Source organism: Octopus bimaculoides, chromosome 8 (genome assembly GCF_046866305.1).
Source record: "Octopus bimaculoides isolate indiv1 chromosome 8, ASM4686630v1, whole genome shotgun sequence".
In the NCBI taxonomy this organism is placed as follows: Eukaryota; Metazoa; Mollusca; class Cephalopoda; order Octopoda; family Octopodidae; genus Octopus; species Octopus bimaculoides.
Window position 1 is genome coordinate 100,194,616 of NC_142935.1, and position 26,053 is coordinate 100,220,668.

General features: G+C 38.8%; 1 protein-coding gene across 3 annotated transcripts in view; it reads left to right on the forward strand.

The window, feature by feature from the left end:
- The window catches only part of LOC106868185 (zinc-regulated GTPase metalloprotein activator 1), a 52,195-nt gene that overhangs the window by 22,123 nt on the left and 4,019 nt on the right, over window positions 1–26,053 (forward strand). For all 3 annotated transcript variants that reach the window (XM_089356873.1, XM_089356872.1, XM_089356874.1), the window contains exons 10-11: window positions 2,859–2,903; window positions 25,752–25,811. In XM_089356873.1, the coding sequence (XP_089212999.1) occupies window positions 2,859–2,903; window positions 25,752–25,811 (105 nt within the window). The remainder of the gene's footprint in view (window positions 1–2,858; window positions 2,904–25,751; window positions 25,812–26,053) is intronic.

The window sequence follows — 26,053 nt, forward strand, 5'->3', positions numbered from 1 at the left end:
TTTGCTACATGTATTAGGACACAGCTTTTAAATTCCAATATGCATGGAATCCATACAAGTCTTGATTTAAATAAAAACTATCAAGAAATGAATGTAGAAGATTTTACACACCCTACCAACCAACCAACCAACTGATTTGGTAACAAAGAAACGGTAAAAAAAAAAAAAAAGACAAAAATGGAACTTAAAGAAGGCAGGGTATCAACGGAAAGAAAGTAAAGAGAGAGGGGTGGGTCGGTAGGGTGGAGGGAGAGACATTGTGATTGCCGTAAGATGGTTGCAATGAATTGGAATGTTGTAGAGTTTTCTCTCTTTTTATTATTTCTGGAGCTTCAATCTACATGTGGTTGCCGAAAGCTTCAGAATGTTTGTATGTGTGTGTGTGTGTGGGTGTGTGTGCATGTGTGTATATGTACACCCGTCGGATGTGTGTCTGTACACCCATAGGATATATGTATGCGTGCTTGTGTGCATGTGTGTATATGTAAATTCATAGGATGTGTATTTCTGTATGCATACACCCACACACATAAACATGTATGCACACACACACACTCCCACACTACTTTCACAGTTTGTATATATTTGTGTGTGTGTGTATATGTTGGTGTATTCCTGCATGTTCTGATATCAATTCATTGTGCTCCAGCTGGTCGTTGAATCTATAAGAATCAGTGGTTTTCTATATTACCCCTGGCACTGGTCTCTGATCCCTGGTCAACATCTTCAAAACTTTCAAAGAACCAAAATCCCTGGTTTAAAAATAAATTCCATGGAAATGGTTTGATTCCTGTTTACCATCATAATTAACTGCTGCTGTTGAACCAGTAATGAAGCCTCTAATTGGCTGCGTGACCTACTAGAAATAGCAACCAGATTTTTCTCAATTCTTATCTTATTATCATCTTAAGTCCTGTCATCATCATCATCATCATTAAATGTGCTTTTTTGATGTTGGCATGAGTTAGAGGAGTTGAAATAGGTGGTGAATGCCGAGGACTGCATCAAGCTTCAATGTTTCTGGAATGAAATGAAAGATGAGAGAACAAAACAGACCATTGGTTAGTGGTGTATGAAAATGTTGGTTACGCTTGGTTTGAAGTTGGTAACAGGAAGATGACGTTGCTGGCTGTAGAATCCAGACGGAAGAACTTATGTCCAACCCATGCCAGCACAGCAAAACAATGGGCACAAAAAATATGATTATAATGATGATATCTGTGTGTGTGTGTGTGTACATATACACTGTGCTTCTGCATAGTTTCCGCTACTAACCAAATTTCATTCTTGAGACCACAAGGCAACTTCAAGCTATGGTAGAGAAGACATTTACCAAAGACACTTGCTTTTCATTGGGATTGAACCTGAAAACATTTGGTTGTGATGTAAACGTTATTATCACTGAGCCATGGCTTTTTTAAAATCTGAGACTCCTATTTCCAAAACCTTCTCATTAACTATTTTCTTTCTTTTTTCTTTCTCCCACCCATTCCATCCATCCATCCATTCATCCGTCGAGCCAATGTTTCTGTTTCTCTGGAAGCACTAAATGAGAAAATTCTTCCATTTTGTTCTTGTTATTATTGTTCCCACCTTACTCCCCCCACACCCAACCCAAACTCTGGCACTTCCTTAGAACAACTAACATTAGGAAATGAAATGACTCCACCTTGCCAAGAAGAACAATCTAGAACCAAGAATTTACCATTTCACCAATTCTCCATTTCCTTTTTAAGAAGACCTTAAAGGGAAAAAGAATTTAAATATATATATATATGTATATATATGTATGCACATACGCACGCACACACACACACACACACACATATGTGCACATACACTCACACACACACACACACGCATACATACATATATAAAAACAGTAAACTTTCAATAAAACTATTTTCTTAAAATGAAATACTAACAACAGCAACAACATGCTTTTTTCTGCATGTGTGGGTGTCTGTGTGTTTGTTGGTACATGTGTGTGTGTGTGTACATTCATGAGTGTGTATGTTAGACTGTGTACATTTTTATGCATGCGGCTATGTATGTATGGATGTATGTGAGTGTTTGTCTTTGTGTAGATAAAAAAAAAAACTCTAGCAACAACAACAAATATAAAGATAAAAAAAAAAGTTAATAAAATTTTCAAATAAGACCATAAAAATAAATTACTTGGAAGAGAGTGAAATGAAATCTGTTCGTTTGCATATCGTTTGACTTTTTGTTAGTGTAAGGAGTGGAGGGGGTGGTATTTAGGATGTGTATTTGTGAGTGGGTGGAGGTTAGAGCACCCCACCCAAATACACAGACAGCTATGCATGCGCAGACATACACACATATATGTACACATGCATACATAGACATAGAAATGCACATACATGCACACATGCGTATGTGCACGTGTATATATGCATGTGTGCACACCTCTCGCATACTACATACATAGCTATTGCACACACAGCTCATAAAATAAGAACCAGGCTTAAAAAGAAAGTAAAAAATGAAAATAAAGTCCCTGGGATCGATTCATTTAACTAAAAATGTTTCAAGGCAGTGCTCCAGCATGGTCGCAGTCTAATGTATGATATGTAAGCACATTGATACAAAACAAGGTGGGGAAAATAGTACTTGAATACCAAAGGTAGAGTAAAATATGATTTAATTAAAGCTGAAAAACAGTTTGCAAAGATTTTTCTGGCTTTAATAAAACAGCATCTTTTATTTTATTTTATTTTATTTTATATTATATTATTTTATATTATATTATGTTATGTTATATTATGTTATGTTATGTTATATTTATGTATTTTATAAGGACTTAACACTTTATTCATCTTATTTCATGTTTCCAGGACTATAAACTCTTTGGCAGAACTGATTGAAACCACTTATGGCAGGTGAGTTAATTTGGATTTTTGTTGTTGTTGATATTCTAGTTACTCCTTGGTTTGTCCCTGATTGAGAAGACCTATTGATCCAAGGCATTCCACACGACCACCCTGTCTTTCTTTGAGGGACATAGGACTATATTGTTTGATGCGTTCTTTCCTTCTACTTTCCTGTGTAAACATGTCTGGCCATTGGGGAAATATTACTTTTCTTGGAAACGGATGATGGTTGGTGGCAGAAAATATCCTTCAAACTTTGACTCGCACAAGCATGGAAAAGTTTACATTTTCAAAAAAAAAAAAAAAATTTTTAGGAGGAAAGAAAGAAGTGATGTGGAGAGGTGGAAAAATAGCAGTTAATGAAAGGAGATTAATTGATGGGTTGTTGTTTGGCCTCAGCCTACTTTAATGAATCAGATCATGCTGTCATGGGTTGGACGACTATTTATGCTTATGGATGTTAATCTATGTTATCAACAACGTGTATTTCTGCAACTATACAAATGTGTAATTGGTGTGTGTTTGAATGTATGTGCATGTGCATGCATGTGTGTGTGTGTGTATCTGCGTGTGCATATAGGTGTCTATGTTTATATATATATATATACATATCATCATCATCATCATCGTTTAACGTCTGCTTTCCATACTAGCATGGGTTGGACGATTTGACTGGGGACTGACGCTACCAGATGGCTGCACCAAGCTCCAATCTGATCTGGCAGAGTTTCTACAGTTGGATGCCCTTCCTAATGCCAGCTGTAGAAACTCTGCCAGATCAGATTGGAGCCTGGTGCAGCCATTGATATATGTATTGCATGTATGCATGCACATAGATTCAAAGACACACCATTTACACATAGATTGCCAAGATGGAGGGGTTTGTTTAGAATTGTTTGCAAAACAAACATCAGGGCAGGAAATTAACAGATAAAGATAAGCACCACACTTCTTTCTGACAAAGGATTAAAGTTTAACGACTTATCAAAAGTAATACAATTTACCCAGAAGCTATACAATATTGTGTGCATGTTTTTTTGGGGTTTTTTTTTTGGTTTTTTTGCATGCCAGTGTATATCTATGTGTATGGTGTGTATATTTAGAAATAAGCATGCAAAAATATACAAATATGCAGAAAAATATCCTTTATCAAAACTATAAAGTTTTACTGACAGAAATCTATCAGAGCCCTGAGGTAATAAAGAAGCAGCTACTTGTTAGTGCATGTATTTTGGGTGTTTATATGCAAGGGTGTATATTTATATATATATATATATATATATATATATATATATATAAATATATATATATAAATATATGTATATAAATATATGTATATATATATATATATATGCATATATACATATGTATATGTACATACTTACATCTATACATATATATGCATATGTGGGCACAGGACGTCATGAAACGTGTACAACAAAACAATACGAAGTACGGGTGCACAGAATATGAGCTATTTTTTTGAACAACGAAATACATAAGTGTAAAACATAGAAAACAGATGTTAAATAATGATGATGAGGTTCTAGGCCAAGGTTTAGAAATTTTTCCAACCCATTACCCTGAAAAAGTCCTTTTTGTTATGCTCTCCCACTGCTCAGAGGGTGAACGACAGTGTTGGATGTGACAGGATTTGAACTCAGGTTGTTGGAAATCAGAGCAAATACTGCAAGGTTTTAGATTGGATGTTCTACTGCCTCTGCCAAATCACTAGTTAAATGGTAATGAGGAAGATGATGATGCTGGTGATGATGAAGAGGACAGTGACATGATGATGATGAAAATGGCAAGGATAAAACAATAATGACTTAAGGCTGATGATTTCTAATTTTGTCTAATTGTAGAAATTTGCAGGATATATTGTGTTGACAGTTGAGCAATTTATTGTCATTAGTCTCATTGATAAATGTTTGGCTGCTAAATGAATTTATCTGAAACATAGTAGGGTTAAATTGACCACTCTCTCCTCAACTATATCTATCATTATTCCTGTTCTTATTACTGATCGGTTATAATTCAAACTATCTCCTTCTCCAACTGAAGTGCTTGTATTTTGTCATTTTTTGAAACACTGCATGATTTCAGTATATTTATCCACAGATATATTCTTTCACAGATTGCTTTTACTATTAAAATGTTCAAGGTTGCCTGATGAAATGGTATAGCTATGTAATAATCTAATGTTATGCAATATCATGTAATATGCATGGTTGAATAAATAGCCATACTGTGGAAACATGTGTAGCATAAATTGTTCATTTATGTTTCTTGATTCTGTCATAGGCTGTAATATTTGCTGCATTTTGTTGTTACATAAATGGATTTACAAGATGCTTAATATCATTATACAAGGTCAGCATTGCACTGACTGCTCTGTTAAGCAGTTGATTGGTTTTCAGTATTTTTGTATTCTTCAAGAGTACCCTGTAAGCCAAATATAGGTTGGAGCACTTCTAAGTAAATTGCCAGGATCATTTAGACCCCTGCTATTTGACACACACACACGTGTGTGTGGTTACCATCATCATCATCATCATCATCATCATATATAATATAATATATAATTGAAAGGTAAAGGTATGAAAATACTTTGTATACTCACAGCTATGCAAGTAGAGCAGTGAGCATCCGTGAGTTTTCATGAGCATGTGTAAATGTGTTTGCATGTGTGTGTGTGTGTGTGTGTGCGTGTGTGATTGTATGTGTAGGTGTGTCAGTGAGTAAGTATACACCGTTACCTGAAAACGACTCTCCTCCTGCAGATGTAATTATTTGTCCCTTCTATCATCTCACATCGTTTGCACCCTCAGGTAAATAAACAGTTATCCTAGATAAACAAAAACAAAGTTAGTCTGTGTTTTCATTTCTTCCCTCTTTTCATTTCATGCTTTATTTTTTAATTTGAATTATTGTTATTATTATTTTTATTATTATTATTGCTATCATTATCATCATTCTTGTTCTCTTCTGTCATCTTATCCTCATCAGCTTCTCTTTTTCCCTATTCCCCTCCCCCCCGTATCATTGTTGGTGTCAAGTTTCACGAGCCGTGCCGTGTGTGTGTGTGTGTGTGGTGGGTGAAAGGCAAAAGCCTGCACGTGCACAATGTCTTATCTTTTTGCTCTGTCACTCAGCTTGTTCTGCAGAACAAAGTGACAAACTTTGGCTTTCATCTCTCTGAGGTCAATCAAATATGCCACCAGTTATGGACTAAGCTGAAGGCTGGGCACCAGGATTCTTTCAGCTTTGTCCTTCTCCCACTTACAAATTTGTGGCATTTTCTTGCTACTAGAGACCAAGTATCACCGAATCAAATGTGGTAGAGTCATGATGGGTTACCTCTAGTTCAGTTCTGATCCTCAGATGAAGGGCAGCACCCAATGTCAAGGTGCTCCTTTAACAGTTTTGGGTTCTGTCCCACTACACAGCACCTTGGGCAATTATCTTTTATTATAACCCTGGGCTGATCAATGCCTTATGAGTAAATGGAAACTGTGCAGTCTGTCTCTGTCTACCTATCTTTCTGTGTGTCTTTGGGTCTGTGTGTGTCTCCACCACCACTTGACAACCAGTGTTGGTTTGTTTATGTCCCTGTGACATAGTGGTTCAGCAGAAGTGAATGACCGAATAAGTACCAGATTTAATAAATAAATAAATCCTTGGATTGATTTGTTTGACTAAAATTCTTGAAGATGATGATGCAGCATGGCCAGAGTTCAGTGACCGAAACAAGTGAGACACAAGATAAAGGGCAGAGGAGAAAGGGAAACACTCAAATCCAATTTCAGGGTCCACAAAAGACCAGAGACTTGGCTAGAATACCTAGAACACAGTGGTCTCCACCCAAGGCCCACTAGAATGCAGTTAAAGACAGAAAGAATCTCTTCATTGGACATTCAGTCAGTGTCAGTCTCTGAAACATCACTCGTAAAGCTTTTGTGAATTCAAGGATGTGATTCAGTAAGTGAATTGATGTGTTCTGTTAAGATTTCAGACCTTTACTGTCAGATTAGAGAAGATGAGATGTTAACCAACTGTTGTTAAGTAAATAGCTGCCTAAACTTAAAATTTTCTTTAAAATATCTGAAAAGTGGATTTTTGCAATTTTCAGTTGACAGTTTTTTTTTTTACATGGTCTGAGTGAAAAGAATTGATCTTTAGTGTCTGAGGGACTCGAGACAAAAGGGATGAAGAAACGTACTTTCCAAGATATGGTATCAAACCTATTTGGAATGATTTGCTCTTAAAAATAAAAGAAATTCAATATTTTGAAAATTTCAGAAATTGCTTAAATATTTAAAGGACATTAAAATCTGACTGGTATCAGCTGTTGAGCTCAAATTTTCAGGAATTACTCTTATTATGAATACAAACAATTGGTGTAAATTTGAAGAAAATCTAAGAGTCTTTGCAACGGGCCCTTGTTGAATTTTACTGGTATGACTGGCTCCCATGCTGGTAGCACGTAAAAAGCACCATCCGAATGTGGTTGATGCCAGGTCCACCTGACTGGCTCTCGTGCTGGTGGCATGTAAAAAGCACCATCTGAGCGTGGCCAATACCAGTAACCCCTGACTGGTTGCCATGCTGGTGGCACGTAAAAAGTACTCTCTGAATGTGATCGATGCCAGGCCTGCCTGACTGGCTCCTGTGCCGGTGGTATGTAAAAAGCACCCACTACACTCTTGGAGTGGTTGGTGTTAGGAAGGGCATCCAGCTGTAGAAACACTGCCAGATCAACTTGGAGCCTGGTGCAGCCATCTGGTTCACCAGACCTCAGTCAAACCATCCAACCCATGCCAGCATGGAAAACAGACATTAAATGATGATGAGGATGAGGATACAAACACAAGTAAGCATATAGGTGCAAAACAAACTGGAAAGAATAGTACTCAAATACCAAAGCAGAGTAATTATCTTCATCACAACTGTCTGATGAGCAATCATGTGAAACTGTGAATAATCGTTTGTGAAGATTTTTTTCAGCTTTAATAAAAAGTGTGCCTGTGTGTGTGTGTATATATATATATATATATATATATATATATATATATATAGATAGATATGCAGGGCAGGGAATCGTCAATTAGTAATAAAATTAATCAAAAATATCGCTATCAATCTGGAGTAATAATTTGTAGTTTTGAAATCAGTAGTTCTTTGACTGCTATTTCTGAATTCTCAGTATGTTGGAGAAGCAGGTTACTGTCAATCCCTATATATTTATGATTATATATATATATATATATATATATATATATATATATATATATATATATATATATATATATATATATACACACACACACATGCACACACACGTACATATGTAGATTGATAGAGAGAGGAGAGTGAGCTAATGCAGTTACCTCCCCACTAACCTCTTCCTTCTCCTCATTTCCCTCCCTTTCATCCATTCCCTGGCTTATTTCACTCTCTCAAACGCTTTCCTTAATAACTTACAGATGGCAGCAGCTGTTCACTTAGCAACAACTTGTTGTTGTTGCTGTTGTTGTTGTTGTGCTACAGGTCCCTCCTGATAAGCAGAACGAGGGTGAAAGGCTTTCCACCTATGGCCATTCTGCCTTTTTTTTTTCAAGATAATATTTATAACCCTAGGTCAGATCTGACCAAGAAGGCCCAGGATCAAAGGATTTCTAGCAGTAACCGTTCTCTTTGGGGGTTTTGTGTGTTACTACTACTACTACTACTACTACCACCACCACCACCACCACTTGTTGCTGTTCTGCTTGGTGGTGGTGGTGGTGATTATGGTGATGATGATGATGATGATGACAAGAGTGCTAATGATGATGATGATGATAGCTATGGTGATGATGAGGGTGATTGTGGTGATGCTGCTGCTGCTGTTAATGACTGCGGTGATGATGATGATGATGATGATGATGATGATGATGATGATGATGATGATGATGATGATGGTGATAAATAGAAAAGAAATAAACACAATTTTGTTGTATTCAAACTTTTGTTCTTATGTTTTGGGGGAAAAAATGGAATTTTCTGAAGTGTTGTAGTGTCAGACCACCCAAAGTTGTTTTGTTCTGAAAGGAGGGGGAGTGGAGGGTGCTGGTGGGGTGGGGAGAAGTGCAGGGGGGGGGGAACATGTTAGGGAAATAACACCAGACAATAAACACAGTAATAACAGCGCTAGTTGTCAAAGTGGTTGATGATGATGATGATGATGATGGTGATGATAATTTCTATTATTAGCGCAAGGGTGTTGGGTGATGAGGTGGGGGTGATTGTTGTTGTTGTTGCTGTTGTGTTCCATGACAGCACTGATCAAACAAAAAGACCAATCACAAACAAGCAAAACAAAACCCCCAAAACGAATTCCAGCCATGACTGTCCCTGATTATTATTTTCATGTTGTGTCCATTCAGGTTAGCATTCCTTTATTCTTATGGTGTTGGGGTGCGAGAGAGGTTTGACTGCTATTCCTAGCAGATTGAGTAGCCACGTATTAGGCTGTCTTGTGGCATGGTAGTTTTTTTTACTGGTATTCCTTTATCTTTTATGTTTTAGTCATTAGACTGTGGCCATGCTAGGGCACCATATTGAAAGATTAAGTAGAATGAATCAATCCCAGTACAACTATTGCTTCTAATGTGGCTCAAAAATCTTTTCAAGCTTTAGACAAACACTTCTCTAAATCTAGGCTGTAACAGAAAATTTCTAACAGAAAACATATTTAAAGTGGCATAATCTGCTGAGCCTAATATTACTGAAGATTTAGAAGATTTAACCATGGTAAATCAGATTGGAGCCTGGTGCATTCTCCTGGCTTGCTAGTCCTCAGTCAAACCGTCCAACCCATGCCAGCATGGAAAGTGGATGTCAAATGATGATGACGTTAATGCTTATGTTTATGTACTTCTATGTAGGTGTGAGTATTGTTTTAATTTCACTAGAGTTCATTAAGATAGAAATTATTTTGAGATACGGTTATAAAATGAGATTAAAATTAGGTTCCATAAGCATTTATGTATGATCTTTTGCCCTTTTAACCCCCATTTGAAGATTACAGCTGTTCAAAACTATCTCTTGGCTTAATCGTTACACACACACACATACACACACGTGTGCACGTGCACATTTATATAATTACAAACATTTACATAGTTATATACTCACATACATGTATACACAGAAACACAAGTATATGCTTCACAAAAGTGCACATTAATACATTTATACAGACCTCTGTATTCACTCACCATACCTTTAGAACATGTCATAACACACACAAACACGTACACACACAGTCAAAAGAATCAATACATACATAAACATATTTTCTGCTATTCTCTCTTTCAGTTTTCCTTCCCAATCTTCTTCGTTTTTATCTTCTTTCTTTTCTTCCAATCTTCTTCCTCCAATCCTTGTTTCTTCAATCTCCTCCTCCCATCCTCCTCTCCTCCTCTTCCTCTCAATATGTTATCTCTTGGTTACAATAGCAATCACCCCCCCCCCCCCCGCGCCCTCATTATCGGTCTGTTGTTTTTTTGCCCTCTGTTTCCGGTTAGATCAGAGTTACTTCCTCCCTTTAACATTCTGCAGCTGTATTTGTCGTGATTGGAAACTGCCTCCATATTGTTTGAGTATTTACTCACTTGCCACACCCCTACCCTTCTCTATTATCTCCACAACCCCACCACCTTCACAAGCAGTGGAACAGCGTCAAATCTGGTGCTCTCTCTTTGTTTTTCCCCTAAGAATTTCACTTGCTCTCTTGCTGTCCATTCATTCATCAGTCAATCACCGAATCAATCAATCAATCAATCAACTTCTCATTGGTTGTAGGGTTCAAACCTTTCTTTTAGGTTTCCACACTCTTTTATTAGATGCACATCTAATAAAAGAGTGGAAACGTATTAGAATAGCCACAGGTTTACCAGTCGAAGGCCCTTGTCATTTGTTTGGTGCTTGTTCATCTTGGGACATTCTTTGTTCTGTTGTCCCCAAGGAGTCTGTTTGTCAGGAGTCTTGTGACATGTCTCATCTAACCCAGTTGCTGCTTGCAGATGCTGATGGGTACCAGGCGTTGGTCTGCTCTGCTTCTGACCTTCTCGTGTTGAGAAAGGTCATTCCATTTGATGCTGATTTTCTGTACATTTTGTGAAACTATTTTTTGATTTTTAAAGAAAGTTTTTTGCTCTTCTAGATTTTGTTTAATATTGCTGACACCTTTTCCACTCTGCAGTCAAGCGCTTCCTCCATATCTCTTTTGCAACTAATGGAAACCCCCCCCCCCCAAAAAAAAAAAATAGGTGAAGTTGTCTAATACTTCTCCTTCCTTCTGGGTGATGGATAATACCTCTGATGGTGGAGTGTGGGTCTGAGTCAGTATGATTTTGGTCTTCTTGTTACTGATGTTGAAACCTGTATTTGCTGCATGAGTGCTGGGCTTTGCTAACCAGTAACTGCAGGTCTTGTCTGGATCCTGTTAATGCTGCCTTGTCGTCTGCAAAATCCAGACTTGACTGGTGCTTAATTCTATTAATCCTGGAAAGACAAAAGATTAAAATTCACTCTAACAGAATTTGAACTCAAAGTCTAATAGTATTAATACTTTAAAAAATGTGGTCATTGAAATATTCTCTCTCCTAATCCATTATTAACACTTTCATTACGAACCTGCCTGGAACCACCTCTGGCTCTGAGTACAAATATCTTGTTTTCATAAGTTTTCAATTAAAATCTTCCACCAAATCTTAGTCACAATTTATGTCCCTAACACTAGCTGAATGATAACCAAGCTGAATGATAACCAAGCATCTCAAAATAAATACAGTAGCGAAAGGGTTAAAGCAAGATCTTGGGTATTATTGAAAAGCAGGAAAAAATTATTTAAAAAAATTTCTGTATCTTTTAGTAAGGCAGGAATCTTAGAAAATCCCATTCTAAGCTTTCTTTGTAGTGTTCCTTCCAAGTCTATAAACCTTTGTGTCTAAATAACAAAATATTATTTACTTCCATCCTATCTCGCTTGTTTACTACTTTGTCTCATAAACAGAATGATTGAGAATTTAATGAGTTTTACAACAACAACAACACAAATATCAATACACCGACAGTAACAATAGTGAAAAGATCAAAAAAGGTAGAAGAGAAGGAATGGTAAGTAAAAAAATAATAGAAACTTTTGAAAACTACAGAAATAAAACAATTGGAACCAAAAAAAGAAGGAAAGACCAGATAAAAAAATACGAGTTTCAAGTAGATTATTTGAGAAAAATATAAACAATCTGACACACGCATTGGCACACATACACACACTCTGGCACACACTCACATACACACACACACACACACACACACACATAAATTAAATTCTAAACCATGAAGATAATCTAGACTTGGTAGAACGAACAGAAATACACAGAATATCAATTATGGTAAGAGTATGTTGTGGAAATTGAAATGAGAGAGATATATATTCCAGGCTTTTGGTAATCCATGGGGCAAAGTTTCTATAAGATGAATAGGGAATGAGCTGCTGGACATTGGTCATCACACACAAAGCATGACATTAGAAACAAAGTAAGCATCCAATTAAAAGACAATCAATGAAGACAACTCGTTACCATACAGATTTTTTTTTGTCAAAAGTAATACTTATTCACACCATTTTGAATTAATCACGCATTATGTTGTAGCTTCAAGATTTCAATGGTGTGTTTGTATATTTTCAGAATGACATTGTAGGGTAGGTGTGAGAGATTGGATGCGGTCAGTTTTAAGATAAAACAGGTAAAATATTTGGGCTGGGTATGGCTGGATTAAATGCTAAAGGGTTAACGAACTTCAGCATGGATTTGTTTATTTCTAGATAATTTGGTACCTTTTGGGGTTTGAGACATTCTGGCACAGCTGTTTTGGCACTGACTGTTTGGCACCACTGATTCAATGCTGACCTATTTGACATCAGACATTTCAATGCTTCTCTCATTCTCCCTCTCTCACTCTGCCCCTGTTTTATGTTTGTGAACACTCTATGCACACGAGATTAGGGAAAAGTGTTTATGTCAATTGTATTCAGTTAATAAATTATGTCTTTCTCTCTCTCTCTCTCTGTATATGTATAGTTCTGTGTGCACACATGCATGTGCGTGCACGTTTGCCTGCAGCAGTTACAAATTCCATCACCAAAACAGACTCTGCTAGTTCCAGTCAACTGTGCTAAATCCTCTGCAGCCGAACAGCTGCATCGAGTTGTCTCACTCCGTATCTGCTGATGTGAACACTCATTGATAACCCTCCCATGATGTCAAGACAAGGGGACACACACACACACACACACATTTGTGATGAGCTTCTTTCAGTTTCCATCGACCAAATCTATTCACAAGGCTCTGGTCGGCCCAGGGCAATAGCAGAAATCATTTGCCTCAAGTGTCACACTGTGGGACTGAACCCAAAGTCATGTGGTTGGGAAGCAAGCTTCTTAACCACACGCCTATGCCATGGGCATGCTAAATGTGATGATGATGATGATAATGATTGTGATGGTGATTCACTGAGTTTAAAGAAGATTCAAAATCATTAAAATACAAAAAAAGAAGAGAAAAAAAGTGAAAAACAAAGGGTTTAAATTAATTGTATCTTTTGGTAAATGGAAGATTGTCATTTGTCAGTTGACTAAAAGCCTTCTAACTAATAGTTTAAGTTTGGTTTAAAACTGGAATCAGATAACTGGCATGAATAATAGGAGGAGGGGAGAGAGAGAGATGTAGTTCGCTTTGGAAATTGTATCAGATTCTGTTGAAGGTGGAGAACTGCAAAATAAATAAATAATGGAATAAATAACAAAAAACAGGGAAATAAAATCAACAAACGGAGAAAAGTGTGAAATAAAACTAAACAAACATAAATGATGCTACAAACACAAAAAGAAAACAAAGAAGAAAAACAATATGAAAGAAAAAGAAAGAGAGAGAGAGAGAGAGAGAGAAAGAGAGAGAGAGAGACAGACAGACAGACAGAAAGAGGAGAGAGAGAAAGAGAGAGATCATAAACTCATATCTTAACATTAGCATCCATTTCTGTTTGTATCTCACCCTGTAGGGGTGTGTGTGTGTGTGTGTGATAGTGCTGGTGTGTGTATGCGTATGTGCATGTATGTATATATATATGTGTATGTATATATATACATATGTATATACATATGTATATACATGTACGTATATATATATGTGTGTATGCATATATATATATGTATATGCATACACACACGCACACATATATATATATATGCTAGCATGAGGTGTGTGTGTATGTAAGTGAAGGGGGTTTCTTTTCCTCCAATTGCTTGATAGTTCCCACCTGTTTCAAAAAAGGGTTTTCTGGGGTCAGATGAAGAGTGAGGGACACAGGATGAAGGGGATTGATATATTTCTTTTCATGAAATAGCCCCTGCCCCACCCCCTATATATACATATCTCCCCCTAAACTAACCCCTCTTTTGACATTGATCCCTACACACAGCATAAAACCCTTGTAGCTACATCATGTCGGTCTCCTAAAATTTCATTCACAAGGCCTTGGTCATCTGAGGACCAAAGCTGGAACTACTTTGGACTAAAGAAATGTTGCAACTGGTCAGCTTGATTTTGCTTTCTCTGGGGTCCTTGAGGCTAAAACGTTTGGATTAAGCAGAATGTTTAGGTTTAACAACAACCCCTGAAAGGGATTTCATTGTTTCGCTGGTGGGCCACGTAAAACTCACCGAGTCCACCCTGGAAAGTGGTTGGTGTAAGGCAGGGCATTCATCTGTAAAGACCTTGCCAAAGCAGACAGTTGGCACCGGGTGCAGTCCTCCTCTGGCTCACCAGTTCCTGTCAAAGCATCCAATCCACCCATGCCAGCCAGGAAAGCAGATATTAAATGATGATGATGATGATGATGATGAGGATGCTAGTGGGAATGTGTGGAAGATATTAACAATCATCTCTGCATGTATTTACAACAGCAGAATACAAGCGACTAAATAACAACAAGGGCAGGAAGAAGGATTAATTTAACTCTAAACACCACCACCACCACTGTTGCTACTTCCTCATCACATCACCCCAACCATTACAATTCAAACCACCACCACCACCACCACTAACATCAGTACAACTTCTAGTATTACCATCACTACCATCCCACTCACCACTAGTACTCACCATCTACTACTACTACACCATTACTCATATGTCCGTGTCTGTGCATGTGTGTATGTATGTGTGTACATGTATTTGTGCATGTGTGTGAGTGCACACGCTCCCCACATGTTTTCTCACCATGGGAAGGTAATACTTAACCTTTAACCTTACAATTTGTTTAAGGTTACTCACGGTTTTCCTGAAAACAAATTTTACAATCTCCACCAAGACTGTCGCCACATGTTGACACCACCACCACTACTGCCACCCATCATCATCATCATTTAATGTCCCTTTCCCTGTTGGAATGAGTGGGATGGCTTGACAAGATCCAAAGAGCCAGAGGACTTCACATGATCTTCTGTCTGCTTTGGAATGGTTTCTATGGCTGGATGCCCTTCTTGGTGCTGATATCCCTGATTCAAAATTGACCAAAATCTTGTGAATGCAGATCGGTAAACAAGCATGATGGAAATATATCAGCTTTGCTCTGCATCTGTTCCTGGATGGAATATTTCTTCATCCATTACTCTGTTGTCTTGTATGACCCATGGTATGATATGTCACAAAGTGCGCGATCTGGGCATAAGCGGAAAACTTGGAGAATGGCTGCACAACTTTCTAAAGTTTTAGAGGGAAACACAAGAGTGGAATGTGTGTGTGATGGGGTGGGGGCAGGGATGATGTAGTGTTAGCAGGTGGGGGTAGGTAAGTAAGAAATGACACACTGAAATAAGAGAAGGGGATGATCCCTATGCTTGCTGTCCCTTAATAATATTACAACCACCCCCATCATCATCATCATCTGAATTGTGTTATCATCCCTTATCTTCAAAATTACCATTGTCCTACCAAGATCAGCCTCACTCCCCAGCATTATCCCCATCTTCTACTCCCATTCTCCCTACCTACCACCATCCCACCATCATCGTTATCATTATCATCACCATCATCATCATCATCATCATCATTTTAACCCACTTCCATTATCATCATCATTATCAACATCATCATCACCATCATTGTCGTGATGATGATGATGATGGTGATAGTGTTGGATGATGATGCTGATCACCATCATTGTTATTTCTATGTGTTTTAAGTTGCAGTTGGATTTGCGAAAGAGAGAGAGAGAGAGAGAGAGAGTTTGATATTACATGGATGTTGTTGTTGTGGTCGTGGTAGTAGTGGTGATAGTGTTGTAACCATGGTAGTTGTTTATTTTTCCTGTACTTCAACATGGCTGAGCAAGCTGCTGTAGTTTGTTTACAAACACCTCCCCCCATCCCCCCCCTCTCTCTCTCAGACCCACTTTGGGCAAAACACAACAAAACAACATGACACCCATACAGCATTAGTTGGGTACTAACCTCTCAGATTCTCAGACCTTTAAGGTAGTGTGTGTGTGTATTGGGGGGGGGGGGGTCAACAGGCTAAACCAGCTGGTCCCTTTTCTCTTACCTTACTGTTTGTTTTACTACTTTTCTTCTTTTCTTTCCTTATTTCTTCTTTTTTCTTTCCTTGATCCCCCCCCCATACGTTTCCTTCTTTTATTCTTCCTTCTTTTGTAAAGATCTCTTATGGCACACATCCACAAGTTTATGAGGAGGAAACAATTTTACCCAACACATTCTACTGATCCTTATTTTATAAACCTTTTGTCTTAAAGGATTTGAAATGATTGAAATGAAATTCTGCTGGTATTATTGTCCATTACTCTATCAATTTCGTTGTACAAAATCACAAAATATAAGGGTCCTACAAGATCAAAAATATAAGGGGACCACCACTAGGGATCAAAAAACCCTTTACTCTTGATAGTCTCTCATCCTCTTAGAAATACCAGTGAAATCTCCTTCAGATATCACTCTATGATCTTGAAAAAAGGAAGGACATGTTTGTGTCATCTTATTTCCACACTCAGTCTCAAGGAAAAGAAGATGGAACTGTCATGTTTGGAACTCTTTGATCATAGAGAATAGGAATAACTGTTTTTATAGACATGTGGCATCTCCTAGCAGACAACACAAGGGCAATTATCATTTCGTTATAATATTTGGTGGGATTAGATATTAGAAGTTGAAATTAAAGAATGGCAGATGGCAATAAAATACTGAGAATACACATGTTTATATCTGTTTTTTGTTGTTTTTAAAATTCCTGTTGCTTGATTTGCTAGGATTAATAGTCAAACGTCCCTCGTGACACTCCCTACCATTTTGATGTTGTTGTATGTATATTTCTATATTTCTAAACATTCACTTTCTTTGGTCCGTGTTCGTCTCTCTTGTAGGGTTTTCAAAATATTATAACAGCATCCCCCCCCCCCAATTGCTTACCATCCTTACCATATCATATATCCCTTACCACCAACAAAAGCCTTCACCACAGCAAGCATTTCAAAATAATCAATCTTTGCCCTCTCTCCCCCCCACCTCTGTCGCTGCTCCTTACAAATACCAACCCATGAAACGCTAGGTTAGGACTTTGTTTTTCCTTTTTCTTTTTCCAAATATTATTGCTACCCTTATTGGTTCTATGTATTTACATCTTTAATACATCTTACTTCAACAACGCCACCTACCTTGTTTCGATCACTTTTTTCTCTTCTTTTTTCTTTTTTTTCTAAATTTTGTTTTTGAAATAACCATCCAACCCCTCCCCGACATCCTACCCCTCCCCCATGTTAGGCCCTAACACTTATATTCTTTCTCTCTCGTTCTGCTGTTTTTTTGTTTTTATCAATTACATCCACCTCATATTTTCCTGTTAAATAGCAGGCTGTTGTTTATTTATTGAAGCCTTCTACAAGAGTGGGGGGAGGGGGATATGTCTTTGCTACTTACAACTGGTACCTTGATGCTTTAATAGGGTGTATTTAGATTCCACATCCTCAGTCTCTCAACTGCACCCCCCCCCCCCCCCCCACCTTGCACACCATACAGATCCATTTCAATCTGAGATCCAATTCATTTGATGTCTTCATTACTTTGCAGCCAAGAAGAGATGAGCTTTTCTTACTGCAAAAAAAAAAAAACCCTAAACTTTTTTATTGGACTTTTCATGATTAGAAGATCAGGCACAGGCGTGGCCATGTGGTTAAGAGGCTTTGTGAAGACAGGGTTCCCAGTTTAATCCTACTGCATGGCACCCTGGGCAAGTATTTTCTTCTGTAGCCCTGGGTTTCGATGATCAATGCCTTGTGGATTAATTCACTGGGCAGAAACTCTGTGGAAGTCTGTTGTGTGTATGCGAGAAAAAGTGCCACACCCTAACAGTTGAGGGAACCCGTGGAAGAGGTAGGCCCAGGAAGACCTGGGCTGAGGTGGTGAGGCAAGACCTTCGTACATTGGGCCTCACCGAGGCGATGACTACGGACCGAGACCTTTGGAAATGGGCTGTGCGTGAGAAGACCCGGCAAGCCAAGTAAGATCGTTGCCAGTGCCCCTGGACTGGTTCTTGTGCGGGTGGCACATGAGATGCACCATTTTGAGCGTGGCCGTTGCCAGTACCGCCTGACTGGCTCCTGTAGGATTTTCGAGCGAGATCGTTGCCAGAGCCCCTGGACTGGCTTGTGCGGGTGGCACATAAAAGACACCATTTCGAGCGTGGCCGTTTTCGTGCGGGTGACACGTAAAAGCACCCACTACACTCTCTGAGTGGTTGGCGTTAGGAAGGGCATCCAGCTGTAGAAACTCTGCCAAATCAGACTGGAGCCTGGTGTTGCCATCCGGTTTCACCAGTCCTCAGTCAAATCGTCCAACCCATGCTAGCATGGAAAGCGGACGTTAAACGATGATGATATATATATCTATTAGCCCTCCTGCACCCCCACCTCGACTGACTACTGCGTCAGTAGCACGTAAAATGCACCATCTGACTGTGGCCGTTGCCAGTGCCACCTGACTGGCTCCTGTGCTGGTGGCATGTAAAAAGCACCCACAACACTCTCGAATGATTCTACCAGCTTGCCACCTTCCATTAGGACAAGGATGATGATGATGATGATTGTTGCTAGGGTGGGCTTGAAATTTGCAGAAGGGGAATTGTGAATGACATTGTTCCCAGTGTCTGAATGGTACTTTATTGTGGTGACCCTGGAAGGGAAAAAGATGAAGTTGACCTCGGTGGGATTTGAACTCTGAATGTAAAGAACCCGAACAACAACTGACATGAGAACGATAACAGCTGTGAGAAAAGCTACAACAACAACAACAACAGCATCGACTGTTGCAAGAAGAAAAAGAACAACAAAGAAAAGAACAGAAATAAGAATGAAAACAGGAATAATATCAGTAATTAGGCTGGGGACAACATCAACAACTGCAATAACAACATTGACAACAACAACACTGATAATAACAATAACAATAATGGTTTAAAAAATAATGATAGTAATACCCTTAACAACAACAACAACAACAACAACATTGACGACAACAACAGTAAATCTAGCAACAGCAACACAAACAGTAACCAGATTAACAACAACAAATTAACATCAATAACTGCAAAGATACAACAACAACGACAACAATAAATAATGAAAAAAAAAAAAAGATGAAGAGAGCAAGAAGACAGAATCCTGTCCAATGCTCCAAAGATGACCTCCTCATCATCCCAGGTCTTCATTCATCAGAATCTCAGCCAATCAGGAACACTGTTTATAGCTGAGGGGAATGAGTGGCGCCATCTTTTGGCAAAACACAACCAGAATATTTAGTCTCTTATGTAAGGATTCTGTAGAAAATGACTGCAGCATGGACGTGTAAAATAATTATAAGAACCTCCACCAACCCTTCACCTCTCATGACTCAAGAGTCAGCAATGATTAGATTTTTCTTCATCTTTGCTTTTCTCTCTCTTTGTCCTTACCTCTTCCTGCCACTCGTGGCTTGTGGTGGGCTTAAATGGCTGGGAAAAAGGTTAATTTTCATCAACAATCCTTCTTCCAGAAGATCATCTGCTCTTTGACCTTTTATTTATTTTATTTTATTCATTCATTTATTTAGGAAATCAAGTGTTTCCTTTCTGCATGTCTTCTCAACTTCCCTGTTCCATTACCTACGGTGCTACCATTACTGCCTCCTCCTCCTCCTCCTCCTCTGTATGTATATATATATACATAGATAGTATGTGTATATATATATATATATATATATATGTGTGTGTGTGTGTGTGTGCAAATGTCAAACTATGAAAATGAGTGCTCAACACTGCATTGGTTGATAGAATTTCTTTATTTGTGAATCAAGGCTACCATTGGTTTCATGTTAAGAAAAAGAAGAAAAATATTCTTTTATTCTTTTTATTTGTTTCAGTCATTTGACTGTGGCCATGCTGGAGCACCGCCTTTAGTCAAGCAAATTGACCCCAGGACTTATTCTTTGTAAGCCTAGTACTCATTCTATCAGCCTCTTTTGCTGAACCGCTAAGTTACAGGGTCGTAAACACACCAGCATCGATGTTGGTGTTGGGAGGGGACAAACACAGACACACAAACACACATACATATATATATATATATATATATATATATATATATATATATATATATATATACACGACAGGCTTCTTTCAGTTTCTGTCTACCATATCCACTTACAAGGCTTTGGTTGGATCAAGGCTATAGTAGAAGACACTTGCCTAGATGTTAATTAGTTGGGGTGTTAGTTGCTCCGAAAATGTAGCAGCCAGCCAGGGTAGTAACAGGTTGGAAAAAGTTCTGGGAGCTTCTACTGCTGCTGGCGCTAAAGGTGTTTTCCATCAGAGGGAATGGCAGGTTATATGGCAGCTTGGGATACAAAGCATGATGCTGCTTATAGAAATGGTCTGTGACTGCAGGGGACTCGAAACAGCTGTAAAGAAATGAAGCGAGCATCTTGCATTGGATGTGCAATGTCAGTGTGTCTGAAGGAGAAAGGAGAAATGCAGTGAGAGAAAAACTGGGCATCAGAGGAGTTGGGGACAAAGTGTGCAAGAAAGAAGACTTGAATGGTATGGATGGGTGGTGTGTAGGGGGTTGCAAATAGCTGTCTGGAGCTTTCAAGAGAGAGAAACCCAGGAAGAGAGAGAGAGAGAGAGAGAGAGAGAGGCATCAAATTGTTGGACCTGGTTATGAAAGTTAATAAGAAATTATTGCCCAATTAATGAGGAGCAGAATTAGCAAAGATAAGATACAGATTAGTTGCTGTTTTAGCAGGTCATGTGATCACATAGAGGTTATTTCATTGGCTTATGTGTTATTTAGCCCTGGGTCAGCACTGATCGTAGAAAAATCCAACTGTGACCATTCCATTTGCTTTTTTTTTTCATATTCAACCTACCTGGAACCATTTTATCCGATGTCCATTTTAAGACAGCTGGGTGAGAGTTGAGGGAGATTTGCTGCTATTGCTAGCATGTTGATCTACCTTGTTTCATGGTGGTGGTGGTGGTGGTGGTGTGCTGAGTTCCATGGTAGTGGTGTGTGTGGTGGGAAATGAAAAGGCAGTTTTGGTGGTCATGTGAGGGTAGAAGCAAAGATGGTGTCAGTGACGGTGGTAGCGTGTGTAGTAGTAGTAGTAGTAGTAGTAGTAGTGTTGATGGTGGTAGGCAGTGACGTCCCAATTTGCATTTTTCACTTTCAAGAATTGTTTATTTATTAACGAGTATTAATTACTATATTTCAGAAGTGGTGGTCGTGGTGGTGGTGAGCAGACCAACCACTACTTCTTTAAAAATTCTTGGAGGGTCGTTCTTGTTGACACAGAGATCATGTCTCTGACTATCTCTCTCCTCCATTTTATACACACACATACACACACACACACACATATACATAATCAGGTACATCTAAGTATATACACATGCATGCATATCGTATATATAGATCATCATATACATACATACCCATACATGTGTGTGTGTGTGTGTGTGTGTGTGTGTGAAAATTGGTAAAACTAATATTTGCTGTTTTAAAATGTCTCTGACATGCAAACATCATTTCTAAAAGAAACTGTGGAACGGTGTGGTGGTGGTGGAGGGGGATGATGGTTGGGGTGGTATTAATTGCAGTAGTGGTGGTGGTAGTTGTGGTGGTACAGCTTTGGGTTGTTTGTGGAGGTGATGATGATGATGGTTGAAGTAGTTCTTGTGTTATCACAAATGCCGTCACGACCCAGAAGTGGTGTTGCTGTTGTTGTTGTTGCTGCTGTTGCTGTTGGTGGTGATGATGATGATGTTGATGGTTGTGGTGGTTATGATCATGATGGTATTTGCTATGTTAGCTGTGATGATGATGATGATGTTGATAAATGTTGTAGTTGTGGTGGTGGTGGTGGTTGTGCCATTTGTGATGATGATGATGGTGGTGGTGGTCGCCTCCATTGGGTGAGTGGTAGGAGTTTTCATGATGATGATGATGATGATGATGATAGATCAACAACTGAGAGAGAGAGAAGTCAGCTGTTGTTTATGGTGGAGGGGGGGCTGTGTGTATGTGTTTCTTGGTTTATTTCTTTTATGCCCACCCTGGGGTACCTATGGTTTTTGTCTTAACAAACCACACTTAACTGCAGCTTGTCACATGTTTGGAGCTCTACGATGTGTTTATTATTATTAACTATTATTGTTGTTGTTGTTGTTGTTGTGATTGTGTTTGAGTGGCAGGTGAGATGGTGGTGGTGGTGGTGGTGGTGGAGAGGTTTCACATTCAGCTATTTTAACTTTTTGCCCCTGTACATCGGCTATATTTGGATTACTCCCCTTCACTCTTTCTTTCTTTCTTTTTTACCTCTCTCTGTTACTTTCTTTCCCACCTGTGTGTGTGTGTGTGTGTATGTACACACACATGCAGACACACGCACACACACACATGAGGGGGTGCTGAAAAGTTCCTGGCTTTGGGTTAAAGAAACTAAAGGAGGATCAGTTAATTATGATTTCACTGAACACATTCCCCTCTCAGATTCACACACTTATTGCAGTGGTCCTTCAGTTTTTCCAAGCCCTGTAAAAGAGCTTGGAAGGTTGGGCCTCCAGCTGGGCCTTTTGCGATAATCTTAAAACCAAGAACTTTTCAGTACCCTTCATCTACATATGTGTGTGTGTATATTAATAATAATAATATGACAACTAAAGAATGAATGAGGCCTCAATATTATGTAAAATAGAGGAATTTATCTATAAATATAATATGTGACAACTAATTGGTTGACATAATAAAACTCAGAGTTTCGGATGTCGGGGCTGAAGTCTGCTCCGGCATCTCATCAGTTATTATGCGTTTTTGCTTGTCTTAATAACTGATGAGATGCCAGAACTGACTTCAGCCCCGACATCCGAAACTCTGAGTTTTATTATGACAACCAACTAATTGTCACATTTATATATATATATATATATATATATATATATATATAATAATAATAATTCGGAAAGAGAGAAACAAATTTCAAAGGTCAGTGTTCATATTCACTCAATCCATTTTAAATTGTCAGAATTCTCCACAATATACATTGGTACATTCATATACATAAGATATAGTCAAAATCCATAGGATTACCAGAAATATAGCATCAGTGGTGCTTTTTTCCCTGGCACAAACCCAAGCTGCATTTCATCTAAACTGACTCGGTCCCTAATTAGTTGAGCTATGACCCTCTCTGTGACCTTCATTACTTGATCCAACAACTTGATACCTCTGTAATTATTTGTATATAATGCATCACCTTTACCTTTGTAGCAGTTGACTATGGTGCTGCTACACCAGTCATTGGGTATGACTCCTTCATGTATCACCTGGTTAACTATATGGGTGACTTGACTACAGCTGACACCGCTAGATATTTTAAGCATCTCTGTGGTGATTCGTGATGGAATGGGGGGGGGGAGTTCCCTGTCTTCATACCCTTAATTGCTTTATCTACCAAGGTACTCTCAATTCAGATAGCTGTTTCCTCTGTTGGGTTGACATTCGGCAGACTCTCTTTCTCCCATTCATTTTCTTCAAATAGCACCCTTTCATATATGTGTGTGTGTGTGTGTGTGTGTGCATGTATATATATGTGCATGTATATATATGTGTGCATCAGTGTGTATATATTTGTGTCTATATATATATATATATATATTTATATTTGTGTGTTGTGTGTAGGCGTGAAGTGCCTTCCCCTACATACATATATATATATATATATATATATATATATATATAAAGGCGGTGCTCCAGCATGGCCGCAGTCAAATGACGGAAACAAGTAAAAGAGTATATATATATGTATATATATGTACATACACACTCATCACACACACTGACTCTGTGTGTGTGTGTGTGTGTATGTACACTATTACAACAACACATCCCCCCTCCACCCCCACCCCCCACACACAGCGTATTGTATTGTTTACTTTTCCTGCTGCCAACCCTGTAAGTCAATCCATGCCACTTATAATACACCAACACCCATTATTTTCATTCATACTGTCAACTCCTATATTCTTCTCTCTTAACCAATTTCTCTTTATTCACTTTAGCTACCAATTCCATTCTGCCGTGTAAGTTTTTGTTACTGCCATTGTCAATATCATCATCATCATCATCATTATCATCTTCTCTACCTCCTGTTTTGTCATCATTATCTTCACCACCATCAACACCATCATTGTCATCAGCTGCTGCTGCTTCTGGCTCTTGGTACCTTTCTCCCTGGCTGAGCCCATGCCCCAACCCCCTGCATTCAGGCCATCAATTTGTTTGTATCTGTTCCTCAAATGCTGGTCTTTATTGGTTTATAGTATTTAGCAATGAAGGAAGATGAAAGTCAAAGGTTTATCCAGGTACTTTCTGCAAGAGGACCAGAGGTTGTGAGGTGTTGTGGATTATAAAACATTGCAGCAGTCGATTAGAGACGAGGATCTTTTTGCCAAGAAGTGTGGAATGGTAAGGGACATATACGCATCCTCACCAGCATTAAGAAGAAGGAGAAAGATGGGAAGGACCAACTGAAATGGAGACAAAATAAAGGGCCTCAGCTTCTCAAGTTATATAATTGAAATAGGGATTTAAGAGTATGAAGACAAAGATTGCAGATTGACCACCTGAGATGGTTGTGGAGGTACTGAAATACCCAATAGCACAGGCTGGTCACTCAGTGAATTTGTTAGTATAGGAGGTGGTGTAATGGCTAACAACTAGTGTTGTAGTATCATCAATTGGTACAAAGGCAAAGGAGAGGTACTTTTAGAGAGGCGGGGGAGGGAATTTATAGAAGCGTGAAATTGATGGACGAGATGCAAGAGGAAGATGAAATGTAGCTTGGGTCAGGAAGGGTATCGTATTGAAGGGGTGGGTGGGGACAGAGGCCGGGGTGGATGCATACATGTATATATTTGTATCCTGTCAAGTCTGTATTTGCTGCTACCCCTCACATTCCTGCCCACCCCCCTTTATCTGTTGATCACCTCCCTCCCTCTCTCCCTCCCTCCCTCCCATCTCTCTGTTCTTCAAACTCTCCATCTCTTATCCACCCCAGCACCTGCAATGTTTGCAAACAATCAATGACTACCTCCCCCACCCCACCCATCCCACCCTCACCCTCATTTCATCCCCCACCCCTTCATCCATACTACTTGAAGAAACTTGTTTTTGTCTTATATTCTTTTGTCCTTGTTTTCATTTCAGGGTTCACTTGGATGTTGTGTTTCATCTCAATGCCTACAATGCCTCAGGAACCGTTTCCAGGTGAGTTGTAACAAAATGAGACTTTTGGGTGCTTTACCTCATAAACTGTGTGACTGAAGTACCCCGGATTGGGCGGGGGCGGGGGGGGGCTGCTTCTATCTTTTTTTCTTCTTTTTCCTTTGATACTATGAATCAAATTACTTTTGATGCCACAATTCTTGACTGATGTTATTATTTTTATATTGGAGGCACATTTCATCATCATCATCACCATCGCCATCATCATCATCATCATCATCACC